Here is a 19,369-nt window from a genome sequence, read left to right on the forward strand (position 1 = left end):
AGGCAACAAGATGCATCATTCAGTTGCATTCCAGAAACCTTAGGCGCTAAGCTGAACAGGGTAAGTTGTTTGCTAAACAGGGTCATGGGTAAGTGGGTAGGGCCACCCATCTCCTGCATTTTATATTTGAAGAAGAAAAATTATGTGTTTACCTTTATTTGCATAAAAAAATACCAAAAAGATTTAAAAAAAACAGTAAAATGTTTACCTTTGGGTAGAGGGAAAATGCAGACAAGGCTGAGAATGTCAAAAATATACAACATAGCTGAATTTCATTTCTGTTAAATTACATCTACTATTCTTTTTGCATTTTTAAATAAATTTAATATTATCAAAACATACACAGTATATCAATTAAGAGTTTATATGATTAAAGCAAATCTCTCACTCCAATTCAAACAATTCTCATTTATTCTAATGGTTGAACCAATAACCCAGAATAATATGCTTACCTCATATTTTTAAATATCAACTTTAAAAGTAAACCATCTGATGTCTAATATGAAAATTTAATTATTTATCGTCCTTTTCCCATACTATCAATGTCTAAAACATATTCTAACTTTTAATTATTCTATAAGTACTTGTGAATTTTAATAATAACTGCTATATGAATAAAAACAAAATTATACCTTTATTGCTTATGTGGTTAATTCAACATTACTTAATTTATCATTCTGAAAGACAAACATGTTAGTGTTAGTACTTTCTTATCTTCCTTCCTCCTTCCATCAATTTACCCTTTATATTGTTAACAATTTCATTCTGTCCTGCAACAGCAGCATTTGGGCTCTGTTCATTCATGTAGTCAGAAAAGGGTGCCTCAAAAGTTGAAAATCACCAGGTGTGGTGGCACACACCTATAATCCCAGCAGCTCAAGAGGCTGAGGCAGGAGGATTATAAATTCAAGGCCAGCCTCAGAAACTTAGCAAGGCCCTAAGCAACTCAGCAAGACCCTGTTCAAAATAAAAAATAAAATGGGCTATGGATGTGGCTCAATGGTAAAGCTATTCCCAGCAGCCCCTACCAAAAAGTTGAAAATCAAGAAACAGTAAACATATTTTCATAACTATGTAAATATTATTTAAGGAAACATGATCTTGGCACACTTCGTTTTTTAATCTATGGTCCAATGTGACAACCTTAGGACTACTTAAAAAACACCATTCTGAGATTCAAGAATCCATGGATTCATTATTACAGTCCCATATATATTGCTTAACATCATGCCACATTCTAATCTGATTCATATAACCAGGATTTTCTCCAGTTTATTAGCTTTCCATAATATCTTCAAGTGCCTTTTAAAATTCTTATTTATACTACTGTCTTTTATCATAGCATCAATTTTGTCCCAAACTTTCCATGACACTCTTCATCATATCCGATCCCCATTTTTCCCAAAAAAAAAAAAAAAATCTTCCTAAAACCCTATTCTGTCCTTCTGCTCTAACCTAGAATAATTGTTTTCTCTGGGTCTTCTGAATGGCTGTTGTCAACCTATATCGCTTTCTCACCTTCTCTTCTAGGATGGCTCAATTTTTCTTAAACCAGTGTCGTCTTTGTTGTTATTTCATCATGAGCACATCCTTAAATAACTATCTAAATGACAGTAAAGAAAGTAAAGTTTCTGGATCCACCCCATGGATGAGAATTCTACCCTCATAAATGATCATTTGACTTAGTAGAGAATTTTTGGTTAAAAAATTATTTTTTCCAGCAGGGCGCAGTGGCACCCACCTGTTATCCCAAGAACTCAGGAGGCTGAGACAGGAGAATCCCAAGTGCAAAGCCAACCTCAGCAATGGCAAGGCGCTAAGCAACTCAGTGAGAACCTGTCTCTAAATAAAATACAAAATAGGGCTGGGAATGTGGCTCAGTAGTAGAGTATCCCTGAGTTCACTCGCCAGTACCAAGGGGGGGAAATAATAAAAAAATTTAAATACACACACACACACACACACACACACACACGCATATGTATATTTCCCCCAAGAAAATTAAAATAGTGTCCCATTTTCATCCAAGATTAACGTGAGTGATAAGATACCCATATGACATTCATTTATTTGATATTGACTTATTCCTCCCTGGAAGTTATGGGAATCATTTCTTCATCCATGGAATTCTGAAATTTTGCAATAACATAACAATATATCTAGGCAATGGGTCTTTGTACTCACTGTCCTAATTAACTAGTGGGTCTTTCGGTCTGAAGTCTGTAATCTGCATGAGTTACTAACCCCTGTCTCCAAATTCATCTGTAGAAAACTGTAGAAACTAGAAGAATGTGTGGATTTAAATTAAAAAAAAAAAAAAACTAATCAAAATAATGAAAGAAAAACCCTGAGGAAGCTGAAAGTTACTTCACTTAATGAGGTAGTGATACAGAGGAGTGGCTACAAACTAGGGCTGAGGACTTCAAAGGTCTCAGAAGACAAGTTGGAAGAAAGTTTTTTAAAGAAAAAAACTGCATTCTAGCCAGGCATGCTACTGTATGCCTGTAATCAACAACTCAGGAGGCTGATGCCGGTGGATTGCAATTTGAGGCCAGCCTCAGCAACTTAGACCCTGTCACAAAATAAAAAGGATTTTTATTTAAAAAGGAATTGTATTTTATTTTATTTAAAATCTTTTAAAATTACATTTTTGCCTTCAAATATCCTCAGGAATACAAAGCCTCAGCAGATCTGTCACACAAATGCACACATGTTAACTTTTGGGGGAAAGTACTCAAATCGGTAGCAAAACAAACCCCAAAGATAATTTTTTAAAAAGATATAGATCTAAAAGTGACCAGATATCATAATGAAACATACACTGATGGAAAAGAGAAAAAAAAATACTAAGGTCTAGAGAAAATGAAACAGTATGTCTATAATAATCCCAAACTAAAATTCTAGATATTCATCACCATGATGAAATGTAAGGAAAAAAAAAAGTTAAATCAACAATTGAGTGGAAATTCTTACTACGTCCCTCTTAGAAACAAAGAGACTAAACATACAAAATATGACCAGGGAACCAAACAGTACAGTACAATCAATAACTTAAGCTAATAGATATCCTGAATGTAGAACCAAATACCCAGCTAAGAAGATACATTTACAAAACAGACATTTGGACTAGGTGTGTAAACTCAGTGAAAGAATGCTTGGGTTTAGCTGGGCAGAGTAACACATGCCTGTAATCCCAGCAACTCAGGAGACTGAGGCAGGAGGATTGCGATTTAAAGCCAGCCTCAGCAACTTAGCAAGACCCTGTCTTTAAATGAAATACAAAAAAGGGCTGGGGATATGGCTCAGTGGTTAAGTGCCCCTGGGTTAAATCTCCAATACTAAACTAAAAAAAAAAAAAAAAGGAAGCAAGCCCTGGGTTTGACTCCCAGCAGTGGGACAGGGAGGAACAAGGCAAAGACATTGCATCAGGTTAGCAAATTTATCTTAAAAGGGCCAGAGAGTAACTTTAGGCTTTATGGCCTCTATAGTCTCCGTCCCCAACTATCAACTCTGCTGCTGCAGGAGCAAAAGCAACCATAGACAGCACAGAAATGAACATGGCTGTGTTCCAATAAAACTTACAGAAAAGATGTCCAAAAACAAATAGTAGTGAGCTCAATTTAACCCTTGGGTCATGATTTGCCAACCTCTATATTATAGTTCATAAAAGAATATTATCCAAAGGAATATACTAAAGAGACTATGTTCTCTATAATAAAAATAAAATGCTAAGCAATTCAGTGAGATTCTGTCTCTAAATAAAATTAATTAATACAAAATAGGATTGGGGATGTGGCTCAGTGATTGAGTACCCCTGAGTTCAATCAGTTCAATCTCCAGTACAAAAAAAAAAAAAAAAAGGAAGAAAGAAAAGTAAATTAGAGCCACGCACCATGGCACAGGCCTGTAATCCCAACAACTAGGGAAGCTGAGACAAGAGGATCGATCCCAAGTGCAAGCCAGCCTCAGCAAGGCCGTAAGCAACTTACTGAGAGCCTGTCCCAAAACAAAAAGTAAAGAGGGCAAGAGATATGGCTCAATGATTGAGCACCTCTGGGTTCAATCCCTGATACAAAAACTTTTTTTGAAAATTAGGAGGCGGGGGGCTGGAGATGCAGCTCAAGTAGTAGCACACTTGCCTGGCATGTGTGAGGCACTGGGTTCGATCCTCAACACCACATAAAAATAAAATAAAGATATTGTGTCCACCTAAAGCTAAAAAATAAATATTAAAAAAAAAGAAAATTAGGGGGAAAATCATAGGAAAAATATAGAAACACTTTGAAATAATGACAATAAAAACAATGGGCTGGGATTGTGGCTCAGCGGGTGAGCACTTGCCTTGCACATGTGAGGCACTGGGTTCAATCCTCAGCACCACATAAATATAAATAAACAAAATAAAAATATAAAAAGAAAAGAAAAACATTAATCAAAAACTTGTAAATCACAGCTTATGTAATTAAGGTAATTTATAAATACACATACCAGAAAACAAGAAATTTAAATGAGATACTTATTTAATTTTTAAAAAATTATAGCCATGTTTTTTAAAAATTTAGTTTTAAGAATTAACTGATCTATCCCAGTCAAAATTTTAGCTTCCTCTGAAGAAAATAACAAGCTGATTTTAATTTTTTTTAAAGTTGTTTTAGTTGTAGATGGGCACAATACCTTTATTTTATTTATTTATTTATTTATTTATTTATTTATTTATTTATTTTTATGTGGTGCTGAGGATTGAACCCAGTACCACACACAAGCTAGGCAAGCGCTCTACCACTGAGCCACAACCCCAGCCCCTGATTTTAAATTATAAAATGAAATTGAAATGACCTCGAAAAGCTAAAGTAGTTTTGATAGATAAAGAACAAAATTGGACATTACACATTTTAAGACATATTATATAAACCTCCTGTTGTCAGGTCAGTGCAATATTAACCAAAAATAGACAAATTGAGCAAGGAATGAAAATAAGAGGATGTAGAAATAGATCCAATCACATATGAAGAACTGATTTCAAATAATGTTTTCAAAAAACTTAGTCTGGAAAGGAAATCTTTCAATAATGGTGCCAATCTAACTGTATAACTACATGAAAACAAATCAATCTCCACCTCTACCTTACACAATATACAAAAAATAAATAGGCCAGGCACAGTGGTGCATACCTGTAATCCCAGCAACTCAGGAGATTGAGGCATGAAGATATCAAGTTCAAGGTCAACCTCAGCAACTTGGAGAGACCCTGCCTCAAAATAAAATACAAAAAAGGGCTGGGGAGTAAAGCACCCCTGGGTTCTATCCCCATTGCCAAAAAAAAAAAAAAGATTACCTTTAGACATATCTATAAAAGCTAAAACTATGAAGGTTTCTTGAAACAAATAATGGGCAATAACTTTCTTCATGTCCTTGGGAATAAGTAGATTTCTAAGTTAAACAAAGAGAAAGCCATAACCAAAAATTTTTTAAAAAAAGAAAATATATTTATCAAATAAAATTCTTCTCTTTACCACAGACATGATTAAACACAGAAGTCATGCAATGAGAGAAAATATATCTGATGGGCTGGGGTTACAGCTCCATGGTAGAGCGCTTGCCTCACATGTGTGAGGCACTGAGTTTGATTTTCAGCACCATGTATAAACAAATGAATAAGATAAAGGTCCATCAACAACTAAAAAATTTTTTAAATGTATCTGACAATATACAAATAAATATACACATATCCAATAATAGACACATAAACCCTAACTGGAAAAAAGTTAAAAGACTTTCAGTTCAGAAAGGAGTTTGAAAATTGTCACCTCCTCCCATCTTTACAAAATGAAAAAATACCAAACTAAAAATCATCAGCTTTTCTTGGGCCTAGCAGAGAACTGTTGACTACTGGGCAAACTACTACCTCAAAATCTAGAGAAATGGATAATCCAGAGTCACAGCCAACATACATCCAAAGTTCCCTTATGTGGGAACTTTGACAAGCTACTGGAGGATAAGTATTAACTTGCCCAGGATAAATCTCTGCAGCCTTCAATATTAGGGGTCCCAATGCATTCCTGAGTTTTACCTCTAATAAACTCACCAAGTTCTCAAGGTAAAGAGACAAGAAAGGTTCTTTCTAGCCTCTAGCAGAAGAGGGAACATAACCATTGTGAAATATGCATTCATGTTTCTTCAAAACAAAGTCCTACTCTACTCTATCTAATGTAAGGAAAGAGCATTTCCTCAACTCCAGCCCCTTCTTAGTCTTCCTGATTTACCTGAAACAAACAAACAAAAAAACCTGCCAAAGTCACAGCCCACGGTCACAGGCGTAATTTAACCGGGGCTTGGTGACACACACATGTAATCCCAGCTACTAGGGAAGCAGTGACAGGACAATCAACTAGTTCAAGGCCAAACTGGGTAATTTAGCAAGATCCTGTCGAAAAGGAAAACGGTTGAGAATATAACTCCATTATAGAACACTTGCCTACCATGCCTACGGCCCCTGGGCTCAATCCTCAATACAAAAAAAAAAAAAAAAGGATATTAAGAGAATAGAATGCTTCTTCCTCTCCATGCCTTACCACCACATCACAGGGTTATAGCTTAATAGCAATGGATTACAGCTGAAAGAGCTGCAAGAGTCAGACTCTAAGGAAGGGACAAAAACAAGGACACTAGGGAATTTGAAGCTTTAGCACCCATAGCAAATCTACAGCCCAACTCCTAGCCAGATTAACATGAAACTCTCACTAAGGCAAGGCGTTTTACCACTCAATTTCTATTGTCTGATACTATGGCTTTCAGCCAAAAACCAAATTATGTTAAAAGGCAAGAATAAACACAGACTAAAGAGACAAAGCAAGCATGAGGAACAGATTCAAATAGTAAGGGATTCTAGAATTACTGGACAGGGTTTAAAGTAACTATAATCAACATGCTTAAGGATCTAATGGAAAAAGTAGATAACATGCTATAATGTAAGCAGAGGAAAACTCTAAAAAAGAAGCAAAGTGAAATGCTAGAAATCAAAAACACTACAACAAAAATGAAGAAATCTTTGATACACTCATCAGCTGACTAGACATATCTGAAGAATAAATGAGCTTGGAGTTGGGGCTGTGGCTCAGTGGCAGAGTGCTTGCCTCGCATGTGTGAGGCACTGGGTTTGAACCTCAGCACCATATAAATAAAATAAAGGTATTGTGTCCATCTACAATAAAAAAAAAAGATGTGTGTGTGTGTACATACACACACACACACACACACACGAATAAATGAGCTTGAAGATATTTCAATAGACTTTCCAAACTGAAATGCAAAGTAAAAAGAATGAGAACAAACAAACAACAACATCAAAAAAAAAAAAAAAAAACAGAACACCCAAAAACTGTGGGACAATTTCAAACATGTAACACAGACATAAAGAAATACCAGAAAGAGAAAAGACGTAGCTCAGTTGGTAGCTTGGGCATGTGCAAGGCCCTGTATTTAATCTCCAGTACCACAAAGGAAAAACAGAGTACAGAAGAAGCATTTAAAATAACAGTGGCTAATAATTTTCCTTACTAGTGATAGATACTAAAACCACAGATAAAGGAAACTCAAAGATCATCAAGCAGAATAAATAACAAAGACATCTACACTTCTACAGAAAATCAAAGATAAAAGAAACATGAGGGGGACTGGGGATGTGGCTCAAGCGGTAGCGCTCTCGCCTGGCATGCGTGCGGCCGGGGTTCGATCCTCAGCACCACATACAAACAAAGATGTTGTGTCTGCCGAAAAACTGAAAAATAAATATTGAAATTCTCAAAAAAAAAAAAAAACCTTTTGAATGTTTTATCTATAAAGAAATGATAAATGGGGCTGGGGTTGTAGCTTAGTGGTAGATGGCTCGCCTAGCTTGTGCGAGGTCTTGGGTTTGATCCTCAGCACCAATATAAGTAAATAAAAATAAATGTATTGTGTCCAACTACAACTAAAAATTTTTTTTTAATTTAAAAAGAAATGATAAATGAGGAGATTAAATGTTTAACCTGTTTTAAATAGCATACAATGAGTACCCGCATTAACATATCACATGGTACCCCCATAAATACATACATTTATGATATTTTTATGTAAGACTTTAAATTTAAATTTTTAAAATATCAAAAAGAAAAAAAGGTCAACCCAATATCTCTAGCACCACAAAAAAATGTTTTGTCAGACAATAAACATCAAGAGAATTCACTATCAGTAGATCTGCTTTGCAAGAAGTTATTTGAACTGGGGAGGAGGCACATGCCTGTAATCCCAGCAGCTTGGAAGGAAGAGGCAGGATGATCATGATATAAATCAAAGGCAGCCCGAGCAATTTAGCAAGGCCCTAAGTAACTTATTGAGAACGTTTCCCAAAATAAAAAAAAGGGCTAGGGATGTGGCTCAGTGGTTAAGTGCCCTAGGGTTCAATCCTTAGTATCCAAAAAAAAAAAAAAAAAAAGTTTTTTATTATAAAGCAAATATTTGATCTACATAAAGGAAGACTATCGGAAAAGTAATAAATGAAGGTAAAATAAATCTTTAAATTTAATTGAGCTATAAGGTTTCTGGAATGCAACTGAATGATGCATTGAGCTATCAGGTATCTACTGCAAATTATAATAGTAACAATGTACAGGGTAATTATTGCTTAAGATTAAGTGAAATGAAGATCAGTAGTGTCACAAAAAGAAGGGATGGAAGAACTAAGAATATTACATTATATTGTACCCACATTACATATCATGTAAAGCAAGAGTGTTATTTGATTATGTACTTAGATAAGTGTAAATATACATAGTAAAATGTATAGGGTAAGAATAAAGAAAAATGTTTAGAGGAAGTATAATTAATACGTGGAGAGAAATAAATAGAATCATAAAACGCTCAATTAAAACGAGAGAAGGCAAAAAATGAAAGGAGAAATAAGAACAAGTATAAAAACAGAAAAGTTAATGAACATGGCAAATATTCATCCAACTCTATTAATCATCATTTGAAGTGTGATTTATTTACACCGATTAAAATACAGATCAGCAGCTAGAAGCCAATTATGCTCCTCCAGAAGCACATGAGTTTTCTACATTCAACTACTCACTTAAAATAGGATGACAGTCAGATGCCAGGGTGCATAGCCTGGAATCCCCGCAGCTAGAGAGGCTGAGGCAGGAGGATCCCAAGTTTAAAGCCAGCCACAGCAACTTAGCAAGTCCCTAAGCAACTTAGCAGTTTCTAAGCAACTTAGTGAGAGCCTGTCTCAAAGTTCAAAATAATAATAATAATAAAGGCTCAGGATGTGGCTCAGTGGTTAAGCACCCCTGGGTTCAATACTTGGTACCAAAAAAAAAAATAAGATGATGAAACATTTAAATAGAAGCCCAACTTAAACAGGAATATGGGAAATAGATGAATTTAAAATAAGCCAGCTAGGGGCTGGGATTGTGGCTCAGTGGTAGCGTGCTCGCCTAGCATGCATGAGGCACTGGGTTCGATCTTCAGCACCACATAAAAATAAAGACAATAAAGTCCATCAACAACTAAAAAAATATTATAAATAAATAAAAATAATAAAATAAGCCAGTATAAACTGAAATCTTTAATTATCCTTTGGGTCTGGGGATAAGGTTCAGTGATAGAAAACTTTTCATGCCAGCATGTGTAAGGTCCTGGGTTTGATTCCCAGCACTGTGTAACTATTTATTTATTTATTATTTAATATACATTGTTACACACAAAAAACTGTTACTTATAATACTGACACTTTATCTGGCATAATAAAGTTCTTGGAACATGCACAGCTCACTCAATCACCTGGCTGGTTCTTTACTTAGAAGAATTCAAAATTAAAGATTTTTGTTACTTCTCACTGTTTCTCAATAAGTATTTCAAAACACAAAACAACATACAGAAATAAAAGTAATATTTCATAAGTAATCAAAAGATCATTTTCTTAAGTTTGGGAAAGGTGCAAAAATTACATGGAACAGCCGGGTGCACACTAGTAATCCTAATGGGTCGGAAAGCTGAGACAGGAGGATTGAGTTCAAACCTAGTCTCAGCAACTTAGAAAGACCCTGTCTCTAAATAAAATATGTAAAAAGGCTGGGGATGTGGCTCAGTGGTTGAGGGCCTCAGGGTTCAATCCTCAGTATAAAAAAAAAGAAAAAAGAAAAACATGAAACATCCAAAGTATACACCTAAATATAAAAGATGGTATTGCCCGGAAACTGCTGGAAAACATTTAGCCGCCTTCAACAAAGTTCCAATCTAAAAATGAAATGAATTCTTTCTCACTATGGTATACAACCAAAAGAAGAAACACCAGCAAAACTGAAGACTTGGGTTCACGTATAAATTTGCCACCTAACTAGCTTTGTGACAATGTGGCACATCCATTCATTCATCATTTTTGAGAGATTATCCACCAGACACAGCAGTGAATATCAAAAATCCCTGTCCTTATGTATGACACATTCTAAATCACTAAATCTCTAAAAACAACTCTTTTCTTTCTTAGCTAAAATAATGAATTTTATATTTAAGTATTTCAATTCTTTAAAAAAAATCTGCGGGGCTGGGGATGTGGCTCAAGCGGTAGCGCGCTCGCCTGGCATGTGTATGGCCCGGGTTTGATCCTCAGCACCACATACAAACAAAGATGTTGTGTCCGCCGAAAACTAAAAAATAAATATTAAAAAAAAAATCTGCTATTGCTCTTCTGAATCCAGGAAAGTAAATTTATTTAATCATATAACCTGAAATCCACTCTTGCCACTAGCTAAAACCATGTGTTATCATATTCAGACAACAAACAGAGGAAGTAACTGTTAGTATATCTTTCAATCTAAATAAAATATGAAGCTTACTGGCCTATTATTTCATAACAAAACTTTCTTGGATGGGATCAAAGAAAGAACAATTTTATGAGAAATTCCATATAATGAATAAGTTTACACACACTTCCAGTATTTAAGTCTATAAAAATACAGATTATTATTGAATCAAGTAGTCAGTTTATCTTCTCTTCATAGTAGTTATGTTTTCAAAGTGCTTGCTGCAAAACATGTAGTCAGAAAAGCCCAGTTCTGTATTCACATATGGTTCTTGTGCCTAACAAATTTTCTTTCACATGGATATATATTTTCCCCACAATAAAATGGGCAAGGCCAGGCGCAGTGGCGCACACCTGTAATACCAGAAGCTCAGGAAGCTGAGGAAGGAGGATCTCTAGTTCAAAGAAGGAGGATCTCTAGCCTCAGCAAAAGTAAGGCACTAAGCAACTCAGTGAGATCCTGCCTCTAAATAAAATACAAAAAAGGGCTGGGGATGTGGCTCAGTGGTTGAGTGTCCCTAAGTTCAATCTTTAGTACCAAAAAAAAAAAAAAAAAAAAAAAAGCATGACAGTCCCTTAGCTCCTAAATGTTAAGTTTTTTAAAAATATCTTCTGTATTCATTTTTGCCAGATAGAACTCTAGAATCACAAATTACATTTCTGATAAGACTAAAACAGCATTTGCATTAAATATTCTTTCTCCCACAGGCACCAACAGACACCAAAAGTAATCTCAGACATGGTTAAGCCTGTAAATTTCTAATCTAAGAGTCATTCCCAAATGAGAAACTGAATTAACATATCTACCAAAAAAAAAATTCCAACAAAAGAGACCTCTCCATTTATTTCCAAATAATAAATATATTCAAAGTTTGTCAAAGCAGGTCAATTCCACCCAACTCCAAAACTGTATGAGCAGTAGTTCCTCCCAATTGTGCTAGTTGTTGTATTTGTGCTTCTTTTTCAATTTGTCTTTAAGAATATGAGGACCAGGCTGGGGTTGTGTGGTAGAGCGCTTGCTTAGCATGTGTGAGGCACTGGGTTCGATTCTCAGCACCGCAAGTAAATAAATAAATAAAATAAAGATCCATCAACATCTAAAAAATTCATATATTAAAAAAAAAAGAATGAGGACCACCATCAACCACAATAAATGCAAATGAAGTAAAAGCATAGAAACTGCAAGCAAGATGATACACAGAAATGGACAGGGGTAGAATCATGTGCTCTCTTTAGCAGCATTTATACTACAAAGGGATGGAACACCGTACATAAATGTATCTAAAATATTTAAAACACATGCAATACAAACAACTAATGTTTTGTGCATAAGTGTGTAATAATACTGTAATCTGAACTAGATTCCCAACTCAGCTATATCAGATACCAAATTACAAAAGGAAACCTTATTACACCAGCTATATTTTAAAAGTCTCATATTGAGTATTATTTACTTGATTTATATTTTTAAATCAAATAAATGACAAGACTGATAAAACAAGTGATGTAGAACTTAGAGAAATAATTATATTAATTATCCAGCTCTCTAGGCTGTTCACTTTTTAGCTAGAACCCTGGATGCTACCGTAAGGCATAATATAAAAAGGTCAAGCTTTGGAACCAGGAAGATATGGATTTGAACACCAGTGTACCCCGTCTTGGACTTGAACTTTCTGATCTCACTTTTTCATCTCTAAAGTGGGAATATTAATTACCTACCTTTAAGGTTTGTAATAATGATCAGTGGGAAAAAATACATATATAAAGTACTCGGCATGAGATACTAAAGAAATATCAGCTATTATTATTTTATTACTTATAAGCACCCATGAAAAGAGAGGATATAAGAAAGGACATGACAGGAAGATGCTCAGAATCTTGGTTACATTTAACTACTAAAAAACAAAAACACCTTTAATATTTCAAGTTAAACTTGGGGCTCAATTTTCTGTTCATACTTTATTTGTGTATATGGTGATATTATAGCTGCTTCTTAAAATATAGAAATTCCAAAAATAACTACCAGTCTACTTATTTTGGAGTAAATAAAAATGAAAGATTACTCTCACATAACAGATAATTTTATGAACAGATGGGATGGTTTTACCACTTAAAAAATTCCAAAACTAAATTACAAAAGGATAGTAAAAGATTCCTACCTTTAAACCGACTGCTATAAGATCTGTAACAACACTGTATGGAAAAAGTAAAAAGAGAAAATGGAAAACAAAGTTAGAGAACAAGTTTTTTAAAAAGACAGAGATAATAAGGTTAAAGAAAAAAAGAAAAAGCACTTAACAAATAACAAAAATAAAAATGTAATGAGTTGTGAAATGTTAATAAAAACAAAAATGATGGAATGTCTAGTAACAGCAGAGTGTAAAAGCAAAGCCTCAATACTAAAGTAAGAAATTTAAAATTATCTTTTAGTACTATACTGATGCATCAAAACAATGTGTTAAAATTTATTCATTTACCTCTGTTTAATAAATTCAGACCAAAATTTAAAATCACCAAAGTTCATTCCTTTGAATCACTGGTATGAATGATTACATCTAAAGTTTCAAATAAAACAAAACCATTGCTTGTGTTTTATAGACATAGAAAGCAAATCTGCATTTACACCAAAACCTGCTGGCCAAAATACAGTTAAGACAGTCTCCCAGAACTAAAATAGATACAAACATCAAATTTCAGGCATCAAAATTTAAAAAAAAAAAAAATGCTTTAAAAAAAAATTCTGCCATGTCAAAATAATCTAAGTATAAAATCATTCTCTTAGGAAGAAATGAAAACACACACACACACACCAGTGAGATAAGAAGAGACACTAGAAAGATAATTTTGATTAGTGGTCTGTTGTTTGTTTTTCTAACAAAATAAAGGAAAAGAAACTTTTTCGGGCTGTGAGAAAATGAAGAAATTTAATTAGCTTCCTGAGGGCAAATTCTCCCCTTAAGACCAAGATGTAAAAATTCCTATAAAGTCTTGCTGTACAAAAAATTAATTCTTCTACATCTTCAATGAATAGGCTCCATATTTCCTAAAACAAACCTACAAATAAGTCCTATATACCATTTAATAATTTATAATGTCATCATTACTACATGTAAACAAATGTATGGATCTCGATCTGATTGTTTTAAGCAGTAAGCTTGTAGATTTCATCTTCCCTTGTAGACTTCTGAAACTTGGAATACATTTTTCTAAAATTTAAACATGACAACTAATGTTTTGTGCATAAGTGTGTAATAATACTATCATTACTGATGCAAAGAGCAAATGATATTCCTACCTAAACTCCTAAATGAACTTACCTTCTGTATCATTACCTGGATATTTAAGCCAATAAACTCATTCTTAGCTTTAAAACCACAAATAATGCAAAGGGAGAGTTAACACTATCAAAGATTAACTTTGCACTTCACAGATATAAAAGAGTTTAAGAGCCAAGACACACAATTCAAGAGTCCTCTTTATTTTTACTATAAATTTACGACTCAAAAAGCTAGCCTGCTTCCATATATGAAGTAAAACCTTTTAAGGACAATTCACTACACATACTGAAATACTAATTTTAAAGGCTTCCTGAACTAAAATATTGGCACAATGACATAAATCATTAGAGTAGCAAACTTTGCACATATATAAAATGTAACAATAACATAATGTGAAACAAGTCTTCAATAATGCCCAGAGAAGCTCCAATTAAACAAAATAGCTTCAATTAAATAAAAACAATACTTTAAAGAACAACACAACCATAAATAAAATCTAAAATTGCACTTTGTCGTCTACTGAAGTACGTAGTCTGCATTCAAATAAATTAATCAATTTATCACACTTAATATTGCAAACCTAAGATAAATGAAATCTAATGAGGACAAAAATGGTTGGAAGATTCTAGTGTCTTCACAGCTTGCAACAATCATCAACTATATGGCAACATGTAAAATGGCTTTTACTTTTCAAGTAAGTTGTATATATTCCACAACCAGGAAGCTTACAGAAACCTTGTCATAAACTCCAATGCATTAACGGGGATAAATAAATAGATTTGGAATCCCCAACAGAGTTTGGAATTTAAAAAAAAAAAAAAACTTGATAATATGACCTTCGATTATTAATTCACCAAGATCCTTCAATTAACACTTTAATCAGTAAAATATATCTGATCCCACCCTATATCCCTGAGTTCCCAGAGAAATATTTATTGGGTACAGGAGATTCTAAATCTTTTCGTTTTGATCACGAACCCCATTTAGTTTCTCAGCATTTGAAAACTCCCTGAAAATTGCATTTACACAATTTCTTACACACACGGCAGCGAATTCACGAAGTTTCGAGGGGGTATAGGGAGAAGGGGAAGCGTCCATGGTCACTAAGTCCAGACGTCTGGTACACAGTAATCGTTAACAAGTCTCGCAGCGCAAGTCGGAAGACCTCGGCCGGCCCCCGGGCAGCCGCGCGGGGCCGCGGTTCGGGACCCGGTTACCGCCCAGACGTGTACCGACGCGCACCCTGGCCGTCCGCCATCCGGCGGCCACTCGCCTTGCCGCCGGGGAGAGCCCCACGGCTCCACCCCGCCGGTAAACAGCAACTCTCCGAGCGGAGGACGCCCGCCCGCCTCGAGCGCCGCCTCCGCCTTCCCCAGCGCCGCGCACCATTTTCTGAGAGGAAGTGTCGGGAGGCCGGCTGGGCTCCCCAGACTCTGGGCGCCGAAGGCGGACCCAGGCACGGACTCCGAGCCGGGCTCTCCTCCGTTTCCCGCTTTGCGCTGTTGGGGTGCGAAGGGGCGAACATTACCCAGGAGCCGCGTGCGAGGAGACGCTGCAGCGGACCGCGCCTCCGCCGATTCAGGGAGCCCCACGAAGGCGCCCGGAAGCCCTGCCGTCGGGCTCTGCCCGGGCCGCTCCTCCGGCCGCCCGCGCCGCGCCCCGCTCCCCGGCCTCGGCGCGTCCCGCCGAGAGCAGAGAGGAAGCGGGGCCACCGCAGCCCCGCGCGGCCGCCAAGCAGCCTAACACTTACCCATCCATGGCCCAGACGGAGGAGCGCACCGTGCGAAGAGTGACGGGTTGGCCGCGAGCGGAGGGGGTAGGTGGCCGCTGCAGGGCGGCTCCGGGGACCAGAGAGCGGCGCCTCTCCGAGCCCCAGCGGGTCGGAGGTGGAAGCGAGTGGGAAACAGGGGCGGGGACCGGGCACGCTCCCGCCACCGCCGCGCCCCCGCCTTCCCAGCCCGCAAGCGCGCCCCCGCCTCGACTGACCCCGCCCCCTCGGCGTCGACGCCCTCCCCCCGGGTCCCGCCCCTACGCTCGGGCCCACCCTCGGCTCGGCTCCAGGGCGCCCTCTGCTCGTCGTCTCCTCACCGCCCCGCCTTCCCCCTATCCAGGCACGCGCGCGCGCGTCCCCAGCCTCGCTCCTGTGCTCGCGGGAGCGCGCGCCTTGTGCTTCCCGCTCCCTCCTCTGCCCAGCGGGCCTTCCGGCTTCGCGGACCAGGGCGGCCAGGTCAGAATACCTCCCCCTGCTGGCAGGAAAAGCCTTGAGACCCAACTCCCCAAAGTAAGAAGGAGTGTCAGCTAGGACCGGAGAATCCCGGCTGTACTGCCGGAGCTGGACGAGGTTGTCGGAGGCCAGGCGTGATGGCCGGGAGCCAGGCGCGGTTGTGGTCTTCGGAGACCTGGACCCTCCGGCTCAAGGAAGACTCTAGGTTCGTGCCCCTGAAGTGGGCAACCTCTGGCCTGAGCGGGACCCGCCTGGCACCGGGAGTTGACTACTAGGACCCGCCCCAGGGACGCTGTACCCCCGGATTACATCCCCAGAGCTTTTTATTTTTTATTTTGAGACGGTGCCTTGCTAAATTGCCTAGGCTATTTCCGATCTTCCTGCCTCGGCCTCCTGAGCAGCCGGGATTACAGGCGTGCATCACCGCGCTGGGACATTTTCATTTTATTTTATTTGTTTGTCGTACTGGGGATTGAACCCAGGGGCCCCCTACCGCTAAGCTACATCTCCAGCCCTTTTTATTTGGAGACCGGGTTTTGCTGAGTCTGGCCTCAAACTTGTGATCCTCCTACCTCAGCCTCCAGAGCCTCTGGGATTACAGGCCCATGCCGCCACGCCCAGCCACATTTTCATTTTTGCGTAATTTTGGTTTAAGTTTTTTTTTACCTAGTGGTCTGATATTTAATTTACATTAAACTTTCATTACACATGTGTAGTATGGCCATTATATTACCAGCATTTTATGAGATTACTCATTCATACGTCCCAAAGCAGGGGAGGGGGCGGCTTCTGGGAAGGACTCATTACTCTTACTCATTTTCCAGATGAAAGTATAACCAATAGTGGTATCACAGTTTCACAGTGAGGAAACATTTGCACCAAATCTCTTTCCTCTAGTCTGAGCAAAAATAAATACATGTGTGTGTATTTGTATAATAACTATATAGTATATATATATATACATATAACATATGTAACATGATATTTTGCTTGCTTTTTTTTTCTCCTTTAGTCTGTCTGATTCTAAAATTGAATGATTTTTCAGTTCACATATCACCAAAATGTGAGCCACCTAAGCCCTATCTTCAACCAAGCTTGCAACCTCCTTAAGAATGAAGGGGGCACTTCCTCTCCCCATTTGAAAAGTAAAAGGAGCCTCAAGCATGCAATCTTATGTTCTGCTTAAGTAGGTGCTACTAATAAGATTTACTCATCCAGTCAGTATTTACTGAATTTTTACTATCTGCTGATACTGTAATGATGTGCAAAATCAGTTTCCATCATTGATGACTGAATGGATTGCTCAGTCAGTGTTTATGAGGTTTTGTTTGTTTTTGTTTTGGTAGAAAACAATTTTCAAATAGGTAAGTTATCTAATTCAGTGCAGTCATTTAAAAAATTTTTTTTCTAGTTGTAGGTGGACACAATACCTTTATTTTATTTATTTTTATGTGGCGCTGAGGATCGAACCCAGTGCCTCACACATGCTAGGCACGCACTCTATCACTTAGTCACAACCCCAGCCCTGCATCGACATTTTTAAAGTACTACACCTAACCAAAATGACAAGCGTATTTTGTTTATATGTTAAATCCAAATATTGTTACATTTGTAAACATTGCAACTCTGTTGTTAGAATTTTAAAAAAGCAAAATAAAGTAGTTGATGCAGTCTTGCTATCTTATTTGGGATATATTCAGTTGACATGTACTTAAGCTTTTTAAAGCTACACAAGTAATATAAGTGTAGGTGCTCATTTTGGAAAATTCAAATAGTATTAAATATTAAAATGTGTTTCCTTTCCAAACCCCTCATGCCCATGATAACCAATGAAATTATTTTGTTTACATCCTTCTAGATCTTTACTATTTTTTTTATTATAATACTTTTAATCAACTTAATTATTTTTAATACTACATAGAATTTCATAACTTAATGTATAATTTATTTAACCTTTGTCAATATACTAGAATTCACATTATTTCTAGTTATTCAATATAACTAACAATGTGGCAGAAAATATTACATATGCATGAACATCAACTGCACAGTTATGATTACATCTAAGGAATAGATTGCTAGAAGTAGAATTGTAAAAAAATAGGATCTAAGCACTTCAAACCTGATAAATAGTGCCAAAATGATTCCACAAAGTCCATACCAATTTACAGTTTCTTAAGAAAAAGAAGAGTCTCTTTTAACCCCATTCTTTAAAATAGCAAATTTCAATATTAAAAAAAAAAGTATGAAGTATGTTACAACCTTTCCATATCCATACAATCATTCTAAAAAGTCTGCAGTGTAAAGATAATGCACTTGGGGCTGGGGTTATAGCTCAGTGGTAGAGCACTTGCCTTGCACATGTGAGGCACTGGATTCAATCCTCAGCATCACATAAAAATAAATAAAGATGTTATGTCCAAGAATTGGTGTGAATATTCTTTGTATACAACCAGAGATATGAAAAATTATGCTCTATATGTGTAATAAGAATTGTAATGCATTCCACTGTCATATATAAATTAAAAAAAAATTAAAAAGTGTCTATCTTGGGCTGGGGATGTGGCTCAAGTGGTAGCGCGCTTGCCTGGCATGCGTGCAGCCCGGGTTCGATCCTCAGCACACATACAAACAAAAATGTTGTGTCCGCCAAATACTAAAAAATAAATATTAAAATTCTCTCTCTCTCTCTCTCTCTCTCTCTCTCTCACTCTCTCTCATTCTCTCTTAAAAAAAAGATTTAAAAAAAAGTGTCCATCTTTTCAAAAATCTTTAAAAATAAATAATGCACTTAAATAACAATAAACTTTAAAAAACTGTACAGCATTTCCTAAACATTCAACAAGTCCAGCTTTACAACAGAAGTCTATATTAAAAAAAAAAACAGTTTATAATGGAAAACAAGATGAAATCTTGACCTTGACCTTGGTCTTAAATTCAAAGACTATGAATTAGCCTGTGATTTTTGTGAGTTACTCTGATTCAAAAACAATAGAGTTGGGGGCTGGGGTTGTGGCTCAGTGA

At 37.0% G+C, this 19,369-nt stretch overlaps 1 protein-coding gene across 3 annotated transcripts in view; it reads right to left on the reverse strand.

The window, feature by feature from the left end:
* Ptbp3 (polypyrimidine tract binding protein 3) overlaps positions 1-16,061 on the reverse strand; it is a 97,197-nt gene extending 81,136 nt beyond the window's left edge. The window contains exons 1-2 of one of the 3 annotated variants that reach the window (XM_046451607.2): positions 15,872-16,003; positions 13,003-13,036 (exon numbers count right to left, since the gene is read on the reverse strand). In XM_046451607.2, the coding sequence (XP_046307563.1) occupies positions 13,003-13,036; positions 15,872-15,879 (42 nt within the window). In that variant the 5' untranslated portion in view covers positions 15,880-16,003. Of the gene's footprint in view, positions 1-13,002; positions 13,037-15,871 lie in introns of all 3 variants that reach the window. The other 2 variants (XM_046451610.2, XM_046451609.2) reach the window with 2 other exon arrangements.
* Between the last annotated feature and the right edge of the window lie 3,308 nt (positions 16,062-19,369).

This window comes from Marmota monax, unplaced genomic scaffold, assembly GCF_021218885.2.
Source record: "Marmota monax isolate L192 unplaced genomic scaffold, Marmota_monax_Labrador192_F-V1.1 WCK01_AAM20220418_F8-fsc00020, whole genome shotgun sequence".
Lineage (NCBI taxonomy): Eukaryota > Metazoa > Chordata > Mammalia > Rodentia > Sciuridae > Marmota > Marmota monax.